Raw genomic sequence first — 17,640 nt, forward strand, 5'->3', positions numbered from 1 at the left:
CGCGGCTGAGCGGTGTGTTTGAGCGTGTCAGTGAGTGTGTGTGTGTATATGTCAGTCACTGGGTGCTCTCATATGGCACTCAGCCCCGCCCACAGCTTGACTGACAGTTCCTGCACCAATCAGAGCTCGAGATTCTGAAAGCGAAACAGCGGGAGGACTTCCCCTCAGCGCTTGTAAACACGGCTTCTTAAAGCGGCAGAGTCGCCGAGTTTAAATTCTACTCAATGTTCAAAATACAGCCCTCTCTCTGGCTCAGATGTGTTTATCGTGGGGTTCATGGGTAGCCGGGGGTATTACACAAAGCAGGATTTCTCAAATCATCCAGATAATATAAACCTCGTGTCAAGAAAAAGAGCAAAGAGAAATTAAATTGTACAGTCCTCAAATGTAGGTTATCTCACAAATCCTGCTTTGTGGATTAACCACAAGGAGTCATCACATCTAGAACCCTTAATTTACTTTAATTTAATTTAGTAACTACTAGGGAAGACGTGTGTCTTCTTTTTATGCACCGAGGATAATGACAGAAGACAAGTTTGTTTTACAAGTGGGTTTTTTTAGGGATTATTTTGCTTTACAAACCAGCCAACACAGCATGTGGCAAACATATGGGCAAGTTTTGTTCACTGATAAAATGTTGGCCCTATGTATGGACGCCTAGCAGGGTCAGTGATGGGTCCACGGTGGGTAAAACATGGCGTTTGTCTGGGCACTCCAACAGAAAACAAACAAAAAAAATCCTTCTAAATGAATATAACCCACTTTATAGAGGGTTATAGGGGCTGCTTTTCAAACACAGGCAGCACAGCTGGGTCCCACGGTTTTGCCCGGTACAGTGGCGCAACAGCTAGCATTACTGCTCCTGGAGATGTGGGTCCGAGCCCTGCCTCAGCTGTGTTGGGTTCCACTAGTCCTTGTACTAACCCACTCAAGGCCTATGTCCATTTTAAACCCAGCTAGCTCATGTTCTACCAAAGTGGACTCCACATAGATGTGCTGACTGGGCAACACAATGCATCTTCCTCTTTTCTATGAATTATTAAAAAGTAGAAGCCTGAGGCCAAACACTATCTCAAGACAATTACAAAAGTATCTCTCAGGCAGGCATCAGGCTACATTTGTAAAGCTTTTAAAACAGTTTCACAGACCTAGCTTTAAGAGGTGTTGAACCATAAAAGGTGTTTAGTTCCTGTCACCACCACAGTGAAAAATTCTGGCTTTTTTACATCTTAACAATTACATTATTATTAACAGTCTCCATTGAATCAAAGGGTTTGATGCTGTATATATTTTATTTACTTTTTGGAAAACTGAGTAATTCAAACATTTGGAAGCCCACATATCAATAAACGTATATATATATTTGCAATGTTTCAGTTTTTTACTTGAATTAAATTCTCCAGTTTCAAAAATAAATATATAAATAAATTAAATAATCAATTAATTAAAATAAATAAATAAGTCATGTTTTGAGTGTATTGTTTTTCTGATGAGACTATAAATGTTAATTTACCTCTGTCCAAATTCCATTATTCACCTGATCCGCCTGCAGTCCACCCATTAACACTGAATTTATGAGAAGTGTTCAGCCTGGACTGCTTTCTTGAGAAACCAAATCAGCAGAACAGATATATTTAGATTTCTCAGACTTAAAGGCAGTGTAACAAATACAGCTGTTTGAACTGCAAAGGATAACTGGAGGCTGGAAAATGATTATGTGAAATATCATATATGAAGTCACATAAAAGCACCCATAACATAAGTGGGACTTAGTAGGAAAAGAAGACAAACAGAATACAAGAAAAATATGAGAAATATGTAACATTTAAACCGTTTAAAGGCATGTTTACCTCAGCATGCTGCTGGTAAACACTCTTTCATAAAGCCTCACATAATAGCACCGTTCTGCTCATGAGTGGTATGCTTTCTAAAGCCTGTGGAGCTTTCAAAATCCATTAATAAACTTTGTGGAGTTTAAATACTTCTGTTATTGTGCTTACTTTTGCTGAGTGAATCTTAGCTAAAGTGGAGTGGTGTGCCTAAGCGTTGCGTATCTATGAATAGCTCTCATAGCTATGTAATTATAGCATAATTACATAACTGTGAGATAACTGATAGCACAGAACTAAAGTATAGTTTACTCACTTGGAGAACAGAGAGAAATTATGAGCTAAAGACACTTTAGATTAAGGGTTACAATGAAGCCCATATTAATTTGGTAAATAGTGAACAACAGTAAGTATCGTGAACTGTGCAGGGAAATGATTAGAAGTGTGAGCACGTCTTACTGATTCAACCTGTTCTTGCCTTGCACCCAGTGATTCTGGGCTCTAGACCCACTATGACTATGAACAATATGAGAGGTCATAAAAAATTAATCAATCAATCACACAGCACAGGTATCTTAATACAGCATATGTAAAAATATAAAATATATAATAACAATAATTACAAAAAGGACTGTGTACCCAATAAACAAAGACTATCATTACAATAATTCAAATATTTTCACCACAATTGATTTGTGTTGCTAAATTAGATTCACAAGACACAATACACAGTTAATCACATTTAGTTTGTCTGTTTATATAAAATATTTAATGTTACTTTTTTCCAGTATTCAAAACATACCTTATAATTAAACAAAGTAAACGATATAGAAAAATAAATATATCACGATATCGCGATACCATTAGTTGAACTGCTCATTTGATTCTGGGGAGTTTCTAATAGGCATTTGGCGACACCTTGTGGTCGGGTTAAGAATTACATGCAGGGTACAGTTGGTTCTGAGGAGAAATATGAGGTAAATCCGGCTCAAGTGTGGGAAGCCCATAATGAGCACTAGCGTCTGAGTAGTAACCGAAGAGCTTCCACGACGATGTGTCAGCCAAAATATGTGTTCATTACTTGACTTTGACGTATTCTTAGTTTCCCCACTGTGAGCAAATCGCCACACGAGGGTGACACACCCTGAGAAACATACACCTTCTCTGCTGCGTTAAGACACGTTCGCCGTGTGACCGGAAAAACTGCGCAGAGCTCCTAACGTCTTTACCCCTCTGAGGTCCAAGGACGTTTTCTCGATTCTTGTATATATCTTCAAATTCGCCTTCAATGCCGTTCATTTTAGTGCTGACGTCTGGAGGGAGCAGATAACCGCCGCAGTCACATTTGAAACCAAGGAACTACTGTGAGTGTGGAGTTACACATCAACAACTTTTATTACCGGCGACGAGGAAAGACTCGCTAGTGCTTAAGTTGCCACTTCACATTTTTAAGCCTGACGGGGGCTAGTTTAATATGGACTCATTCATGCCTAGAACGGGCTACAGTTAACGGCTTAAATGGTGTTTTCATAGACTTTCAAACGTATATTGTAGCTAATTAGGTCGTTGAAATTTCAGTCAAGTCTCTGGATTGATGTTTGAATTTTACAGATTATTGTACAGCGGTGTTGATACAAATAAGACGTTCATTTCTAGTAGTGTGTAAATCATGTACATATTCCTCAGCATTTAGTGTGAAATTCACAGGGTTATAGTGTTTAATCTGATAACTGCCAGTTTCTTTAAATGTTTTTTCTCTCGGTGGTTTTATATCAAAACGGCTAGAGTAGAAAAGCTAGAGTCGAGGCTCTGAGGTTCAGCTGAACTCTGGATTGAACCATTTCACATAAAACCACTTCTAAATGGCTTTTTTAAAATCACAAAAAAATGATTAGGTATTTATCAAAAAGTGCTGAAGCAACAGATTTAACTGTAAAACTTTAAGCAGATGTTTAAAAACATACAGAATATATATCTATATATTTATTTATTTATTTATTTTTCCTTTATGATAAATCTTAATGGACGTGTTCTGTGTTCTGACAGGTGAAAAAAATGGCACCGAGTCCTGTCATTCAAGCCATCATAGACTTGTCAGCTGGAGCCTGTGGTACATTTCACCTTTCTTTAACTAAAATCCTCTCTACTCTAACCTTTTTGGTGTTTTTAATCATAATATCATACACTTCTAAAATGGTGTTAATTAATTCCATCACTAGTATCACCAGGAATTGCCTTTTGACTTCTCTAAGGCTGGTTTTTAGACTATAATAGAAGGCAGGTAGTTGTAATTACATTTACCTTCTACCTTTTCCTTCTGTCACCTCTGTTGTGGGGTTAAATGAACACATCACACATGTTAGCAGATTTTCAGTGCACACATTTGTTCTGAATTGTTTATCCTAACAGGATGCATAGATGTCTCACAAAGCATTGTGTAGTTTATAACCCAGGTTTTGAGTTGTAAACAGTAGGATAGTGTATTGAATGTTGTTATATATTAATATACATTGGTTCCTATGTTTTGTGCAAACGCTCACCCCTTGTTTCTGTAAATAAATCCCTGAACATTTAGCTACTACACCTTCCACTAACATGAGCAGTACTTAACACGTCCTCCTTCATCTTTAAGGTGGCATAGCATGTGTGCTGTGTGGCCAACCTTTCGACACTGCCAAGGTAAAGATGCAGACTTTCCCCAACATGTACAGAGGCTTCGTCCACTGCTTTATGTCCATCTCGAGGCAGGTGGGCCTGCGTGGTCTGTATCAGGGCACCACTCCAGCTCTCATGGCCAACATCGCTGAAAACGCTGTGCTCTTCATGAGCTACGGCTTCTGTCAAGACGTGGTGCGCTTCGCTCTTGGGATGAACAGAGGAGCCGAACTCAGGTTAGAGAAACTTCTTTGCAGGCATCCAGTTTGCTCTTGGAATTCTGAAGATTTATTCATTTTTTTACATATAAATTGTAATGCAGTGCTACATTGTGAACCCATTACAGTATTATTCTGTTATTATTAAGTTATTTCACTCTACTTCTATAAGGTAATAATAATCATAGTATTTTCTTGAATCATAATTTTCTAAATAGGTTAGGGTTCATAGTTTTGTCCAAATACCAGGGCTTGTTTCAAGGAGTCTTATTAAGAATGTTAGAAAAGGCATTTTAATGTATATTTTAGGCGGCTTAATGATGAAATATTTGGTTCAGTAATCAGCATCTTCTGTGCAGCCGTTATAGTTATGTGAACACAATAAAGTTTTATTAGTAGCTATTAAAAGTTGTTGCAGAATGTGGAACACAACTTTGGAGGCTTAAGCTAACTGCTGTAACAGCTGATTCATTTGCTTAATGTGAGAGATAATGAATGTTGGGGGTTAACGGAAGCTTTGTTGTGTTTCAGTGATGTTCAGAAGGCTTGCTCGGGCTCTGTGGCTTCCATCTTTTCCTCTTTGGCACTGTGTCCCACTGAACTGGTGAAGTGTCGTCTGCAAGCCATGCACGAAATGGAGGCTTCGGGAAAAATTGCTAGTGGACAAAAAAGGTAGTCTTGAAAAAAAGCTACTATCGTTTTGAATTGTGTATGAATTTCTGCACATTGTCACAGATGAACTGTACTCATGTGGTGCAGTCAGTCTCAGTTATATTCATTCAGATAACCCTCCTGCACCATAATATGGACACAGTCCTATCTTCAAATGAAATCCTTTTTCTCACATGCAGTTTCTTTATTTCTCAGCACAGTGTGGTCTGTGGTCAGGAACGTCTTAAGGACAGACGGTCCCCTGGGCTTCTATCAAGGCCTGACCACTACAATAGTACGAGAGATTCCAGGCTACTTTTGCTTTTTTGGAGGCTATGAACTGAGTCGTTCACTTTTTGCCCACACTATGGGGAGGGACAAGGAGGACATAGGTAAACTGATTATAGCATGTTTACTGGTGACTCTTTGTAACTTTTAAGTACTTTACATGATTTAGGAACTCTTCGAAATGTGAAATGTATATTATAAATGATTATATGTTTTCTGTATACTCGAATAACGTTTCAAACCATACCATTCACACCTGGCAGATTTGTCCAAAAACAACATTAATAAACAACAAATAATATTTATGTTAAATTCCTGAATATATAACATCATAAAAATGCCCAACGAAGTGTTCAAGTGATGTCCTAGTTCAGAAGTAGAAGCCTGGTTCAGATGTAAACATTGATAGACTGCAGCATGTTTAAATGAATCCACTTCGTACTGGGTGGCTGCTAACTGATGTGTGTTTTCAGGGGTGGTTCCCTTGATGTTCAGCGGTGGGTTCGGAGGGGCATGTCTCTGGATAGTAGTTTATCCAATAGACTGTGTCAAGTCTCGTATTCAAGTGCTGTCCTTGGCTGGGAGACAAGAGGGCTTCCTGAAGACTTTCATGGGCATTGTGCGCAATGAAGGCAAGTGTCAGTTTATCTGTAATTTTAAAGCAACTACTCAAGTGCAGATCCTTATCTCAGGTCTGTAGTTGAGCAGTAACACATGTAATTGGGCTGCAAACGAAATCTTCTTTTCCTCTTTCCAGGTGTGCGGCCTCTGTACTCCGGTTTAACCCCAACTTTGATCCGGACGTTCCCTGCCAATGGTGCACTGTTCCTGGCCTATGAACTCAGCCGCAAGATGATGATGAAACAGTTTGATGTGTAATATTCATTTCAAAGGCTTGTTTCAGCCATTCTTCGCCCTCATATACAGTTATGTACTGTAAAGTCTGGGAATATTTATAATTCTTTATTTTTATAGTTCATATCATTTTCAAAGCTGCTTCCATGTAACTTGAAAGCTGGTGTAGTGTTAAACAAGACAGTATGGATTTGAACAGTATTCATATATGTGACACAACTGTTAGATATTACGTTTGAAAATTCTGTCAGTATGCCTTTATTGTGTCCAAACGGTCATATCTGCCTGTCTTTAAATCGTACTGGATGTGATATTCTGATGTCTGTAAATCACTGATGTTCTGTAAAGTAGAACACTATGCCTTATTTATTTGACAGAATTTAACAGTTTTAAACTGAATTGATTTACTGTGTTTCCTCCCACAGTCCAAAACACACGCTGGTAGGTGGATTGACGATTCAAAAGTGTCCGTAGGTGTGAGTGTGTAAGTGAATGTGTGAGTGTGTGTATTGCCCTCTGAAGGACTGGCGCCCCTTCCAGGGTGTATTCCCGCCTTGTGCCCAATGATTCCAGGTAGGCTCTGGACCCACTGTGTCCCTGAACTGGATAAGGCTTACAGATAATGAATGAATGAATGATTTACTGTGAAGATGTATAACATGTAAATCCTTTTATCTTTTTTTAAAAAATTTAGTTTCTACCATCCTTTGAAGATTCCAGATGCCATTTACACAGTGTCCAAAAGTCACCACATGTGGACCAATATAAAAAAGTTTAAAATTATAGTCAAATATTGTTGCAGTGACTTACACTGTAGGATTAAGTTATTTTTCCTTGCGCTATAGGAGGTGCTTTTTGGAGATATAAGGGTTTAAGAATTTCACGTTTATTTTCATGGGTGTGCACAGTCAACCGAATATTTTACTGTAAGTCTTGAAGCTAAATGTGTATGTTCAAACTGAAATGTTCATCAGCCAGTACTCAGATTACAATGTTTGTTTTAAGGTTATTTAAAGGTTCTGCTAAGATTCTTATATTATGACTCCCTGATGTGAACTCCTGTTGTGAACAGTTTTAGAAAAGATTTTGTACCAGGAATTTTTGAACCAGTTAAACTAGACTACTTGATGTAACTAAATAATACTGATTCAGAAAGCACTACACATTAATAAACACGTGTTTGAAGAGGCAGGAAACTGCTAAAAAGCTTTGCATCTGTTCTATTGATGATGCCATGAAACTTGACTCATGTCAATTTCCATCTAGGACCTAACCATAAGCAGAAAGTTTTTCTTTTTGAATTTCTAAACTCCTTCAAAGTGATCAGGTTTGCTGCAATGGGATTTGTTTGGTCAAACTATAAACCCTGGAATTATTTATTCTTTAGACACTTTGGATGGGAGACTAGGAGTATTCTAAAGAACAATTTCCATAATGTTTCCATCTTCATCAGGATGTGTCTCAATGGTGAGAAGATCCAATGTTATGTCAGTGTGGACATCAGATATAAAGCCTACGGACTGGTACCTCAGGAAATCTGTTAAATTATGCAAAACATAATGAACAATGCACTAGTGTTGTAGATTTAAAAAGCAGTCTCTCATTGGACCCCTATTCATCAGAGTTTCAGGTTTTACCAAAGCTACATGTGTTGGGACAAGTTTGGTCCCCAGTATTGGAAATAAATTAATAATTTTGCTGAGAGAATAAATTACATGGTAGTTGACAAATGCGTAGCGTTCACACTTAGCTTAAGTAAAAATAAAATGCGGCTTCTACCTCATGGGAGGTTTAGAAAGTGAGGCTATGCAAATTGACTTCAAGCATGCCTTACTTTAGAGATAGTATTTGTGTGATTATTTTTGTATAAGGATGGTGGGTTTGTGCTATGTAGTAATCCACTGTCCTCATATATCAGACCTGTGTGTGACCTCCCCTGCATTCAGCACTTGGCAGGAGGTGTTCCTGAGACTTTCTACAGGCTTTTGTGTGTTGCCCGTTCCATGAAGGGTTTTAAACCTGAAAGTGCAATGTTGTCCTTTTCTCATTGGATGTGAACTTAAAAATTGTGATCTTATAAAAACCAGTGCACTGAAATAAAATAATGAAATTGGATATTTGATTTACATCCTTCATATCTGAATACTGATGCAATTTATTGAATGGTCATTTTGCTATTGCTTTCCTACAGTGGTTACTGATATCATAAGGTCATACAAAAGCTCATACGGTCACTTTTGTTTCACTTTGAGAAATTAAAACGCTACATATGATGCAATGTATCTTGACAACCACCTCTGCTAAAATGCTGAATTCTGCTAGTCTTCTGTGGGACTTCAGTGTACGTTAGTGTTGATTTTATAAAAGTCTATAATAGCTCTACTTAGCCATAGGCAAGCTTGAAACATTAATTCTATCACACATTTCCCCCACATTATTCAGTGAATATTAGCCTTTTAGCTATTCTGCCCAGACCTATAAATCAAGATCAACCAATTTAAATGGATGTGTAATTTAGCAAATGCTTAGCTTCATGCAAACATGAATGAGCCTATATTTAAAAATCAATAGACAACACAGACTTTACTGACAATATAATTATGTTGGTAATTTGGAAACAATGAAAATGGCGACTTCAAAGTGAAACAGCAGCAGCTAGCTAGCCTATAGTGTCATTAACAATAGTGCTAATCTTGGCTCCTGTTGGCACACCGGGAGTTGCTGTATTCATGTTTATGTAGCAACAGTGGAAAGTGTGAACCATCATGGCAAAGCTTGGAGAACCAGTCCAACAACAAAATCACTGTAGTTATTTAAGGCACGACAGTAAAGAATACAGAGGGTCCACAGTTTAACATTTACAAAAGAAAAGTAGCAAAACACATATCACCATGTCCCTTATTTAGCATTAAGCATGGTGACTAGCCTCGTGCCGGGCTGCTTTAGGGAATCCCATTCAATCTTTTAGCATATAGACATTTCTATAGTTCATACAAACTATGTATCCACAACCTCAAGTAGCAGAATTCATTGACAAATTGAGCCTATACATTTTTGGACATATGTATAGTGTATATTTAATATATAAACAGGAGTGCCTATACTCTGAAGAGCTGCTCAGCTCAGTGCTAGATGGGGGTAATTTTACACACCTGTAACTGAGAGGTAAGAGGTGTAGCCCCACCCCTGAGAGACTGCACACATATAAAAATCTCCCTCATGTATTCTCTTCCCAGAGAAACAACCAACAGCTCAACAAACGTGTTAAGATGAATACAGTGGATAACATGAGCAACAGCAAGATCGACAGACAAAAAATGGACAGATCCCAGTCTGAGAGCACCAGACCTATTATACACGGTATGTAAGAAACCAGCAAGACTCCTTTTGGATTCCTATAGAACTTAGTTACATCCAGTGACAACAAAAACGTGATTAATTATGTACTACTCCATTCATGTCTGGCAGTTATTTAGATCAAAGTAAATATCTCAGAACTTATTATAATGATTGCTATAACACAGAAGTGTAAACCGATGAGATTTTGCATAGATAGCTCTGGGATTAACTTCTATTTCTTTTAATAATGTCCTATTTACATATTTTATTAAATGTCATTTTCATACTTTTATTGACAGAAAAACTGGCTTTTCTGTCAGTAACCCAAGAACATGACAAATTGGAACGATAAAACTTTTTCTCAGCCATATTTAGCCATATTTAGTCACATCGAGGGAAAAAATCTTTAGACACAAACTGAAATATTCAGAAATTGATTATTTTTAAAGAAAAAAAAACTCTATTATATTAACTTCTATTCTAAGCCAAGACTGCTTCCTTATTTTGTGCAATCTCCATTTTGATCATTTTATTGGACATCTTATTAACGCAATTGTTTTTGCCATTGCCAATTCCATGTGTGGAATTCATCCTTAAAAACATTTTCTCTAAGAAATGTAAAGCCAGCTGCCGCCTCTTAAGAACTGCTACTAACACAATGCTACTGGAGAGCTCAAGACGCTCAGAAGATGGCACCAACTGCCCAAACCTGTTTTGTCATATAACAGACTCTCAGACGGGCAAACAGCATTCTGATGGGTTTAGGGGGTGCGCCATTCTACGTGCCCCAAAAGAGCAAGGCCAATTTGTGCTGTTTTAGTCTTGTGTTGACCCTGGCCAGCTATGGCATCACCACGGATTAAATGAGTAGTCAACACTTAGACCGCTGCACCATTGATGAGCCTTCTACTGTGATTTTATGTGTGACATTTTTAGAAACTGTTTTCCTTCATGCTTTACAAGTTTTCTACTCTTCACCAGATGACAATCCTCGTTCTCTGGGCTTCTGTGGCTGGTTCTTTATCTTCCTCTCCATAATATTCACAGTTTCATTACTTCCTATCACCATATTTATGTGCATCAAGGTAAGAGACTACCAAGGATGAACTATAAAGTATGACTGTCATTTCAAGTAATGGTTCTTTCCTGAATACTAACTCAGTCTTATACAGATTGTGAAGGAATATGAGAGAGCTGTGATCTTTCGATTGGGGCGCATCATGGACAGGAAACCAAAAGGGCCAGGTACAAATGTATATTTTAATTAAAACGTTGAATGTTAACTATGCTTCCCAATGCAAACGCCAGCTCCTGTACTCCAGCAATATATAAGAAATGGAGGTGCTCTGAAATGAACAAGCAGTTTCATTGTGAATTATTTTCATTGTTCTGCTTTGTAGGAATGTTTTTTGTTCTGCCCTGCACTGATTCTTTCACAAAAGTGGACTTGAGAACAAAGTCATTTGACATTCCACCTCAAGAGGTAAAACCTTGGATCTTAAAGTTAATATACACTTTATCTGTAAGTCCCCTTCTGCTGCTCAATCTACTGTAATGTTAGAGTACAATGTAAAGAGCAGATTGTGTGCTCAAATGATCTAAAAAAATGAAGAGATATGTGGGTTTTCTCTGGACAGTGATGAACAAAAATCCTCTTAAAATCATACACATCTCTCCCCTGCAAACAGATTCTAACAAAGGACTCAGTGACTGTGTGTGTGGACGGTGTTGTATACTTCAGAGTGAGCGATCCCATCTTGTCTGTGGCTAATGTGACAAATGCTGACATGTCCACCCGCCTGCTGGCTCAGACCACCCTGAGGAATGTCCTAGGAACTAAAAACCTGTCAGAAGTATTGTCAGACAGAGAGGGAATCTCCCACAGCATGCAGGTTTGGAGACCATATCAATGCAAATTTAAAAACAGTGATTACTTTTATCAACAAGAAGCAGCAAACAATAGTTATTATTGTTAATATATATTTCTGATGAAGTGCATTTCACCTGAGATGGGGAATCAATTCCTTTTACAGGTTTCTCTTGATGAGGCCACACATCCTTGGGGTATTTCGGTGGAACGTGTGGAGATTAAAGATGTGAAACTCCCTCAGCAGCTCCAAAGGGCCATGGCAGCTGAAGCAGAGGCCTCCCGAGAGGCTCGAGCAAAGGTGAGCCCCCCCCCCAGACACCGTAGCACATGAAACCGACATAACTATATAATAACACTCACCACAAACTGTCCAGTTGCTAAGTAAAATCAGACAAGGTTAAGTATCTGAAATATTTTAAGGAGAAAATAAGAGAAAGCATGAGTGATATCGGGACAGTGACATTTATTTGCATTTATAAAATGTAATATGGTGATGTTGGAGGATCCCTCATCAGAAGTAGTGAGGGCAGTGCTACAGAGAACTTGTGGGTCATGACTCAATGTTTACTTGGAAGTAGAGGAACCTAGATGAACTAGTGTTGCTATGATTCGGTGTACTGCCGTTCTAAGCAACTATGAATAATGTAACATGTTGTGCAAATCCTAGTGCTAAACCACATGGCGCAAGTTCCTGTTACACCCTGTGTGTAATCATGATATCGGTAAACTACAGATATATACATATGATTTTCCTGTTGTATCAAATAGCATTTTATCATATGTTTTACTCCTAATACTCACAAGTCCAAAAAGTCTTTACTTCTCTATTTTTTTTGCACTGCCCTTTTTTACTCAGGAATATTGTATTCTGGGAAAAACAAACCAGCAAACAAACACAAATATATGCATATAGCTACAAGAGCTACAACAACAGCAGCAGTACATTATACAATAAATGGTGTAAATGTTAATATCCAGTTGTGCAACTTCAAGGAAAACTACATTATAATTTTTCTGAACATAGAAAATATAAGAAACCCTCTTTTTTTGAAAGGTATTTTTTAGCACAATGCTAACAATAGGTGAATTTATTTCTTTACTCTTAAGGAATCTAGCCTCATAACTCAGTACAAAACTAATGATATTAATTCTTACAAAGAGCATGGGTTTGTTAACTTGGCAACTGTGTTCAGCCATGTTTTGAATGTTGTGGCTGGTCAAATCATCAACCATTTAATAACAAGTATCTCCATTTTTGTGGATCGTTTAAACACAACAGCTACCCTTCACACTCTGATGAATGGACCAATAGAAAGGCTCCAAAATTACTCTGAATAATTACACTGACTTCCATTACAATTTGAGGTTAAGTTACTACTACTTTCTGTTAAGAAATATGTTTTTAAATGAACAGCGATGATCTATTATTATTTCATTTCATATTTCAGATAATTGCCGCAGTTTACACTGAAACAATAGAAATGCTTCAAAAGCTCTTTAAATGACCTTGCATTAAAATCTGAGAAAGTTTTGTTAGTCTTTGTAAAGCTATCATCTTGGAAATGTAAATGTTTTTACAGTGATGATTTACTGAAGCATTGGTCTTTAGTGACGTTGCCAACCTGTGTTGTTGTACTGTGTGTAGGTGATAGCAGCAGAGGGGGAGATGAATGCCTCCCGGGCTTTAAAGGAGGCCTCTATGGTGATCGCTGAGTCACCTTCAGCTCTGCAGCTCCGCTACCTCCAGACACTCAATACCATTGCAGCTGAGAAGAACTCCACCATCGTATTTCCTTTGCCCATAGATATACTGCAGAACTTCATGAACAGGAAATAGGCTTAGACTAAAGAAATTTAGGATCCAGACCTGTGTATTTGTATTTACAGCGATAACAGCCATAATATTATAACCACCTCTGTAAGTCAACACTCACTGTCCATTAATTAATAATTAGTTGTTCTACAATTACAGATTGTTGTCTATCTATTACTCTGCATATTTTTTTCCCCTGTTTTTCCCCTGTTCTTCAATTATCAAGACCCCCGTAGACCACCACAGAGCAGGTGTGATGTAGTGGTAGATCATACTCAGTGCTGCAGTGATACTGATGTGGTGGTGGTGTGTTAGTGTGTGTTGTGCTGGTGCGAGTGGATCAGACACAGCAGCTCCGCTGGAGTTTTTAAACACCTCAGTGTCACTACTGGACTGAGAATACCAGCAGAACACACGCTAACACACTACACAACGTGTAGAGATGGACTAACATTTATAATTATACAACTATAAATACACACAGCCACACACACACACAAATGCACAGGTCCCCATAAAAGCTGTTTAATTTCTTTACAACAGTTTTCTTTCATCAGATACTATTAATTTTTCTATAATTCTCTGATAGCATATACACATATATAATATTATATGTTCATCAGCTGGTTAGAAAAACATAAAGATATTATTCTGAAAAATGTCATGGCTTTGGGGTTTTTAAATTGAGTTTCTCTAGGGCAGTAATCAAGATCTTATATCCAGTTATTGTTATCATTTTTATACTTTCCATAATTTTAGCTGAATGTAATTTTAAAAATGTTCTTTTCCAATTTAGTCGTGGCCAATTCCAGCTGTTGACTCCTCCAATCACACCTTGTGCCACCAATCTGAGAGGGTGAGGGCAAATCATATTGAGACATAATTGAAACCAACCACTACTTTTTTTCAAACCCCTGCTAACACAATCCCACTAGACAAACAAGCCCAGAGGAGAATGCTTACTGTCCGGATTTATGTCAGCTGACAGACGGCCAACTTGACAGCAGTGTACCGAAGGTAATGGGGGAGGGGGGCAATCCACCCAACACTGGGAGCGAGGCCCATTGTGCACTCTTGGACTCCTGGCCTTGAATATCTGAGGCAAAACTAAGGACTGAACTTATGACCTATCTCCCCAAGATAGGGCCCTTAAATGAGCCTTAGACATGACCAAACGTCACAGAGATAAAGAACTAGCAGTAGGACTCTAAAAATTATCATACAGAATTCTCATATAGAGAAGACTACTTCTTCACACACTGACACTGGACTGGTTTGCTGCCAGTGAAAAGTGATACACAATCTGGCCATCCATTTCTCACAAGTGTCAAGAAACTTTGTGATAACAAGGTCTTTGCTCTGTGAGTTCACTTTAATACAGAGTAGAGAATCAAAGGACAAATATGTCCAACAAAAATTATGCCATGTTTTTGGTCTCACGTTGGTTTCCAGTCCATAAAATTCAAACTCGGGAGTTGAAGTAAATAAAACGCAGAAAGCTTTGCTAATATATGTATTTTTTGATTACACAGTGTTTGTTGGTCCTGTAAAAAAAAAAAAAAGTTGAGTTGTTAAAGCATTAAACGATTTAAGAATTTTACAAATGTGTTGCTACGGCTGATTGGCTAATTGTTCCATGAACTAGCAAACGTCTTTGATGGGACTGCTGTGAACAACATGGTCTCCATTTCACAACAGTAATATCAATCACAATAGAAGTGTGTGATTGTAATGTTTAAACAGCCATTTACATCAGAATGTAGACGTTTCTGTGCAGTGAGGAAGCCAGTTTGATTTGTGGGTGTTGCAAATACTTCTGCTTTGCCTAAAGCCATAAAGCTGCCACCTGCAGTTCAAAAACCGTATTTCAGTATATATTCACCTCTGGCTGATCTGATCTGAGGTGAATATATACATATGCCTTTGACCTGCTATTTAAATGTAGTGTAGGCACCAATACTATAAAACACACATATTATATAATCAGCACTGATCTTGCTGTAGTTCCAGACTATACAGTTAAAAAGAGGTGTAAAGTTAAGTGTCGCTGCCACACTAGTAGGCCATACAGTACACACAATATAGCGGCAAGGTTTTGTGGTTATGCAGGCCCAGGGAAAACAGCTTTCACCAGACAATGATCAATGCTAAGTAATTATCACTATACTCTAGAGAACATACTTTATTTTGTTATATTGTTCATGTACATTCTCTATTGTGTGTGGACCAGAGGGGTATAAGACCTGGTCAAATCTAGTGAAAATGCTTCACAGAAGAGTAGAAGCTGTTATTGCAGCTCACTATTAACACAATTATTTTTTTGTTTTTGTTTTTTTTTTTTTGAAGAAGAAATGTAAAAAAAAGCACGTGTCCACAAACTTTGGACATATACCTGTACCCCTGTGAATATACATTATCAATTAAATCAACTAAGCTTTAAAGTAATAGGTTCTTGTATTTATTTACTTACAATTCCATACATTAAGAGGAGATACATGTTCATGTGCTGATTTATCCCCCGCCATAGATGCTGCAGCATGCTGCATTCATGTCATAAATTGATAAAACAGTAATAAACAAAACACTTTTATTACCTTGGTATGGTTCAGAGTGTTAGAACAGTGTTGCTCTTGATGTTAACATTTAATTCCAAAGTGCAACATATACACACAGATGTGTCTTTATACATTACAGTTGCAAACTGGGATCTAATCTAGACTAACGAGTTTTAATACAATGGAATCTTAAAAAAAACACAGGTTTGAGACATGCATTATCAACATATGCTTGTAATGTCACTTACAGATGAAGGTTATTATGGACTGTACAGTAAAAACGATACGATACGATGAGTGAAAATGAGCAACACACAGTCAATTATTATTAAACTCAACCCTTAAAATTCCATTTTCAATCTGAATAAATAATACTTCCATAATTATGTCCATGGGACACACATGAAAAAAGAAGAAAAAAAATTGCAGTGGATTAAAAAACCAAACCAAAACAACCCTTGTTGCAAACTTTCCCTCAAATAATTAAGAGGCTTTTATATTACAGTGCTATTGAACATCTGGGCCCAATAAAGTTTCCAGATTTAAATTTTAATATAACTTTAACAAAATTTAAATGACACAATTTAATCCCATTTCCAAACAAACCAGGACACTGTGCAAAATGCAGCGATGTGTAAATCATTGAAACCATGTATTTAATTAATATATTTAAATAATACAATGACAATATTTTAAATGTTGAAACTGAGAACGTTAATTATTTTGTTTTTATTCGCCCCAAATTAAAAAAAAAAAAAGGTTGGGACAAGAACATGTTTATCACTATGGTGCATTATCTCTGCTTTTAACAGCACTGTACATTTTTAGAAACCATTTGCTGTAATTTTGAAGGTGCTTGTTGTATGGTCTCTGTTGCTCAATGTACTGCTGTCTCCATTATACAGTTTTTGTTTCATATTGCACCAATTGTTTTTAATGGGTAACATGTCTGGCCTAGTTTAGCATCCGGACTCTTTTACCAAAGAGATAAACTCTGTTCACAGACAGCGATGTTGGTAAGTGTCTCTGAGCCATGCAGTGATCCACTACAGCATCATGTCTTTCTTTTAATGCAGCTCCCTCTAGAGGCCTGAAGATCACAACCAGTCAGTATTAGTTTTGGGCCTTGTCTCTTGCATATAGAGATTGCTCTGGCTTCTCTGAATCTCTTAATGATATGGTGCACTGTAGATTAGCCCCAAGTTCAGAATGTCTTGCTGGGATCAAATTCAAAAACAATAAATTACTCAGTTTCAGCATTTTACAGTTGGTCTTTATATTATTTGCAATTAAATATAAGGTCTGTTTTTATTTACATTTTGTGCAGCATCCCATCTTTGCCAGAAATGATTAATACTTAAACATATTGTTTTGAAACAAAGTAAGTTTCATTAAGTTTACTGTGTAATGCCCAGGCTACAAAGACATAGTTGGCATTCGCCTGACATTAAATAAATGTGCACTTTTAAAATTCACTGACTGGAAAAGGTATGTATTTGTCATAACATTCTGCAGACTCTGAAAAATGTGATTTATCGAAGTACATAAAAAAGTAAGTTATCTTACT

At 37.4% G+C, this 17,640-nt stretch overlaps 2 protein-coding genes across 3 annotated transcripts; both read left to right on the forward strand.

Annotated features, from left to right (window-relative positions):
• The first annotated feature begins 2,850 nt into the window (after nucleotides 1–2,850).
• slc25a15a (solute carrier family 25 member 15a) lies at nucleotides 2,851–8,552 on the forward strand. Of its 2 annotated transcripts, XM_066678927.1 has the most exons (7): nucleotides 2,851–3,193; nucleotides 3,876–3,939; nucleotides 4,462–4,720; nucleotides 5,234–5,374; nucleotides 5,570–5,745; nucleotides 6,115–6,273; nucleotides 6,399–8,552. In XM_066678927.1, exons 2-7 carry the CDS (start codon nucleotides 3,885–3,887, stop codon nucleotides 6,518–6,520), a joined length of 912 nt encoding a protein of 303 aa, XP_066535024.1. In that variant the 5' UTR covers nucleotides 2,851–3,193; nucleotides 3,876–3,884; the 3' UTR covers nucleotides 6,521–8,552. The 2 variants fall into 2 exon arrangements, with proteins under 2 accessions (XP_066535024.1, XP_066535032.1); XM_066678935.1 differs by lacking the exon at nucleotides 3,876–3,939.
• Nucleotides 8,553–9,675: 1,123 nt separating this feature from the next.
• On the forward strand, nucleotides 9,676–15,920 carry stoml3a (stomatin (EPB72)-like 3a). Its single transcript, XM_066665902.1, has 7 exons — nucleotides 9,676–9,856; nucleotides 10,817–10,920; nucleotides 11,008–11,080; nucleotides 11,236–11,318; nucleotides 11,524–11,727; nucleotides 11,869–12,003; nucleotides 13,351–15,920. The coding sequence occupies exons 1-7, from the start codon at nucleotides 9,766–9,768 to the stop codon at nucleotides 13,540–13,542; spliced, it is 882 nt and encodes a 293-aa protein (XP_066521999.1). The 5' UTR covers nucleotides 9,676–9,765; the 3' UTR covers nucleotides 13,543–15,920.
• The last annotated feature ends 1,720 nt before the right edge of the window (nucleotides 15,921–17,640 follow it).

Source organism: Hoplias malabaricus, chromosome 1 (genome assembly GCF_029633855.1).
Source record: "Hoplias malabaricus isolate fHopMal1 chromosome 1, fHopMal1.hap1, whole genome shotgun sequence".
Lineage (NCBI taxonomy): Eukaryota > Metazoa > Chordata > Actinopteri > Characiformes > Erythrinidae > Hoplias > Hoplias malabaricus.

Bases quoted from the DNA above. Each gene is read 5' to 3' on its own strand.
- stoml3a (XM_066665902.1), top strand. From the start codon at position 9,766: ATGAATACAGTGGATAACATGAGCAACAGCAAGATCGACAGACAAAAA. The intron at 10,921-11,007 runs GTAAGAGACTAC...AGTCTTATACAG, and splicing joins CCATATTTATGTGCATCAAG to ATTGTGAAGGAATATGAGAG. The intron at 12,004-13,350 runs GTGAGCCCCCCC...TACTGTGTGTAG, and splicing joins CCCGAGAGGCTCGAGCAAAG to GTGATAGCAGCAGAGGGGGA.
- slc25a15a (XM_066678927.1), top strand. From the start codon at position 3,885: ATGGCACCGAGTCCTGTCATTCAAGCCATCATAGACTTGTCAGCTGGA. The intron at 3,940-4,461 runs GTACATTTCACC...TTCATCTTTAAG, and splicing joins CTTGTCAGCTGGAGCCTGTG to GTGGCATAGCATGTGTGCTG. The intron at 5,375-5,569 runs GTAGTCTTGAAA...TTTATTTCTCAG, and splicing joins ATTGCTAGTGGACAAAAAAG to CACAGTGTGGTCTGTGGTCA.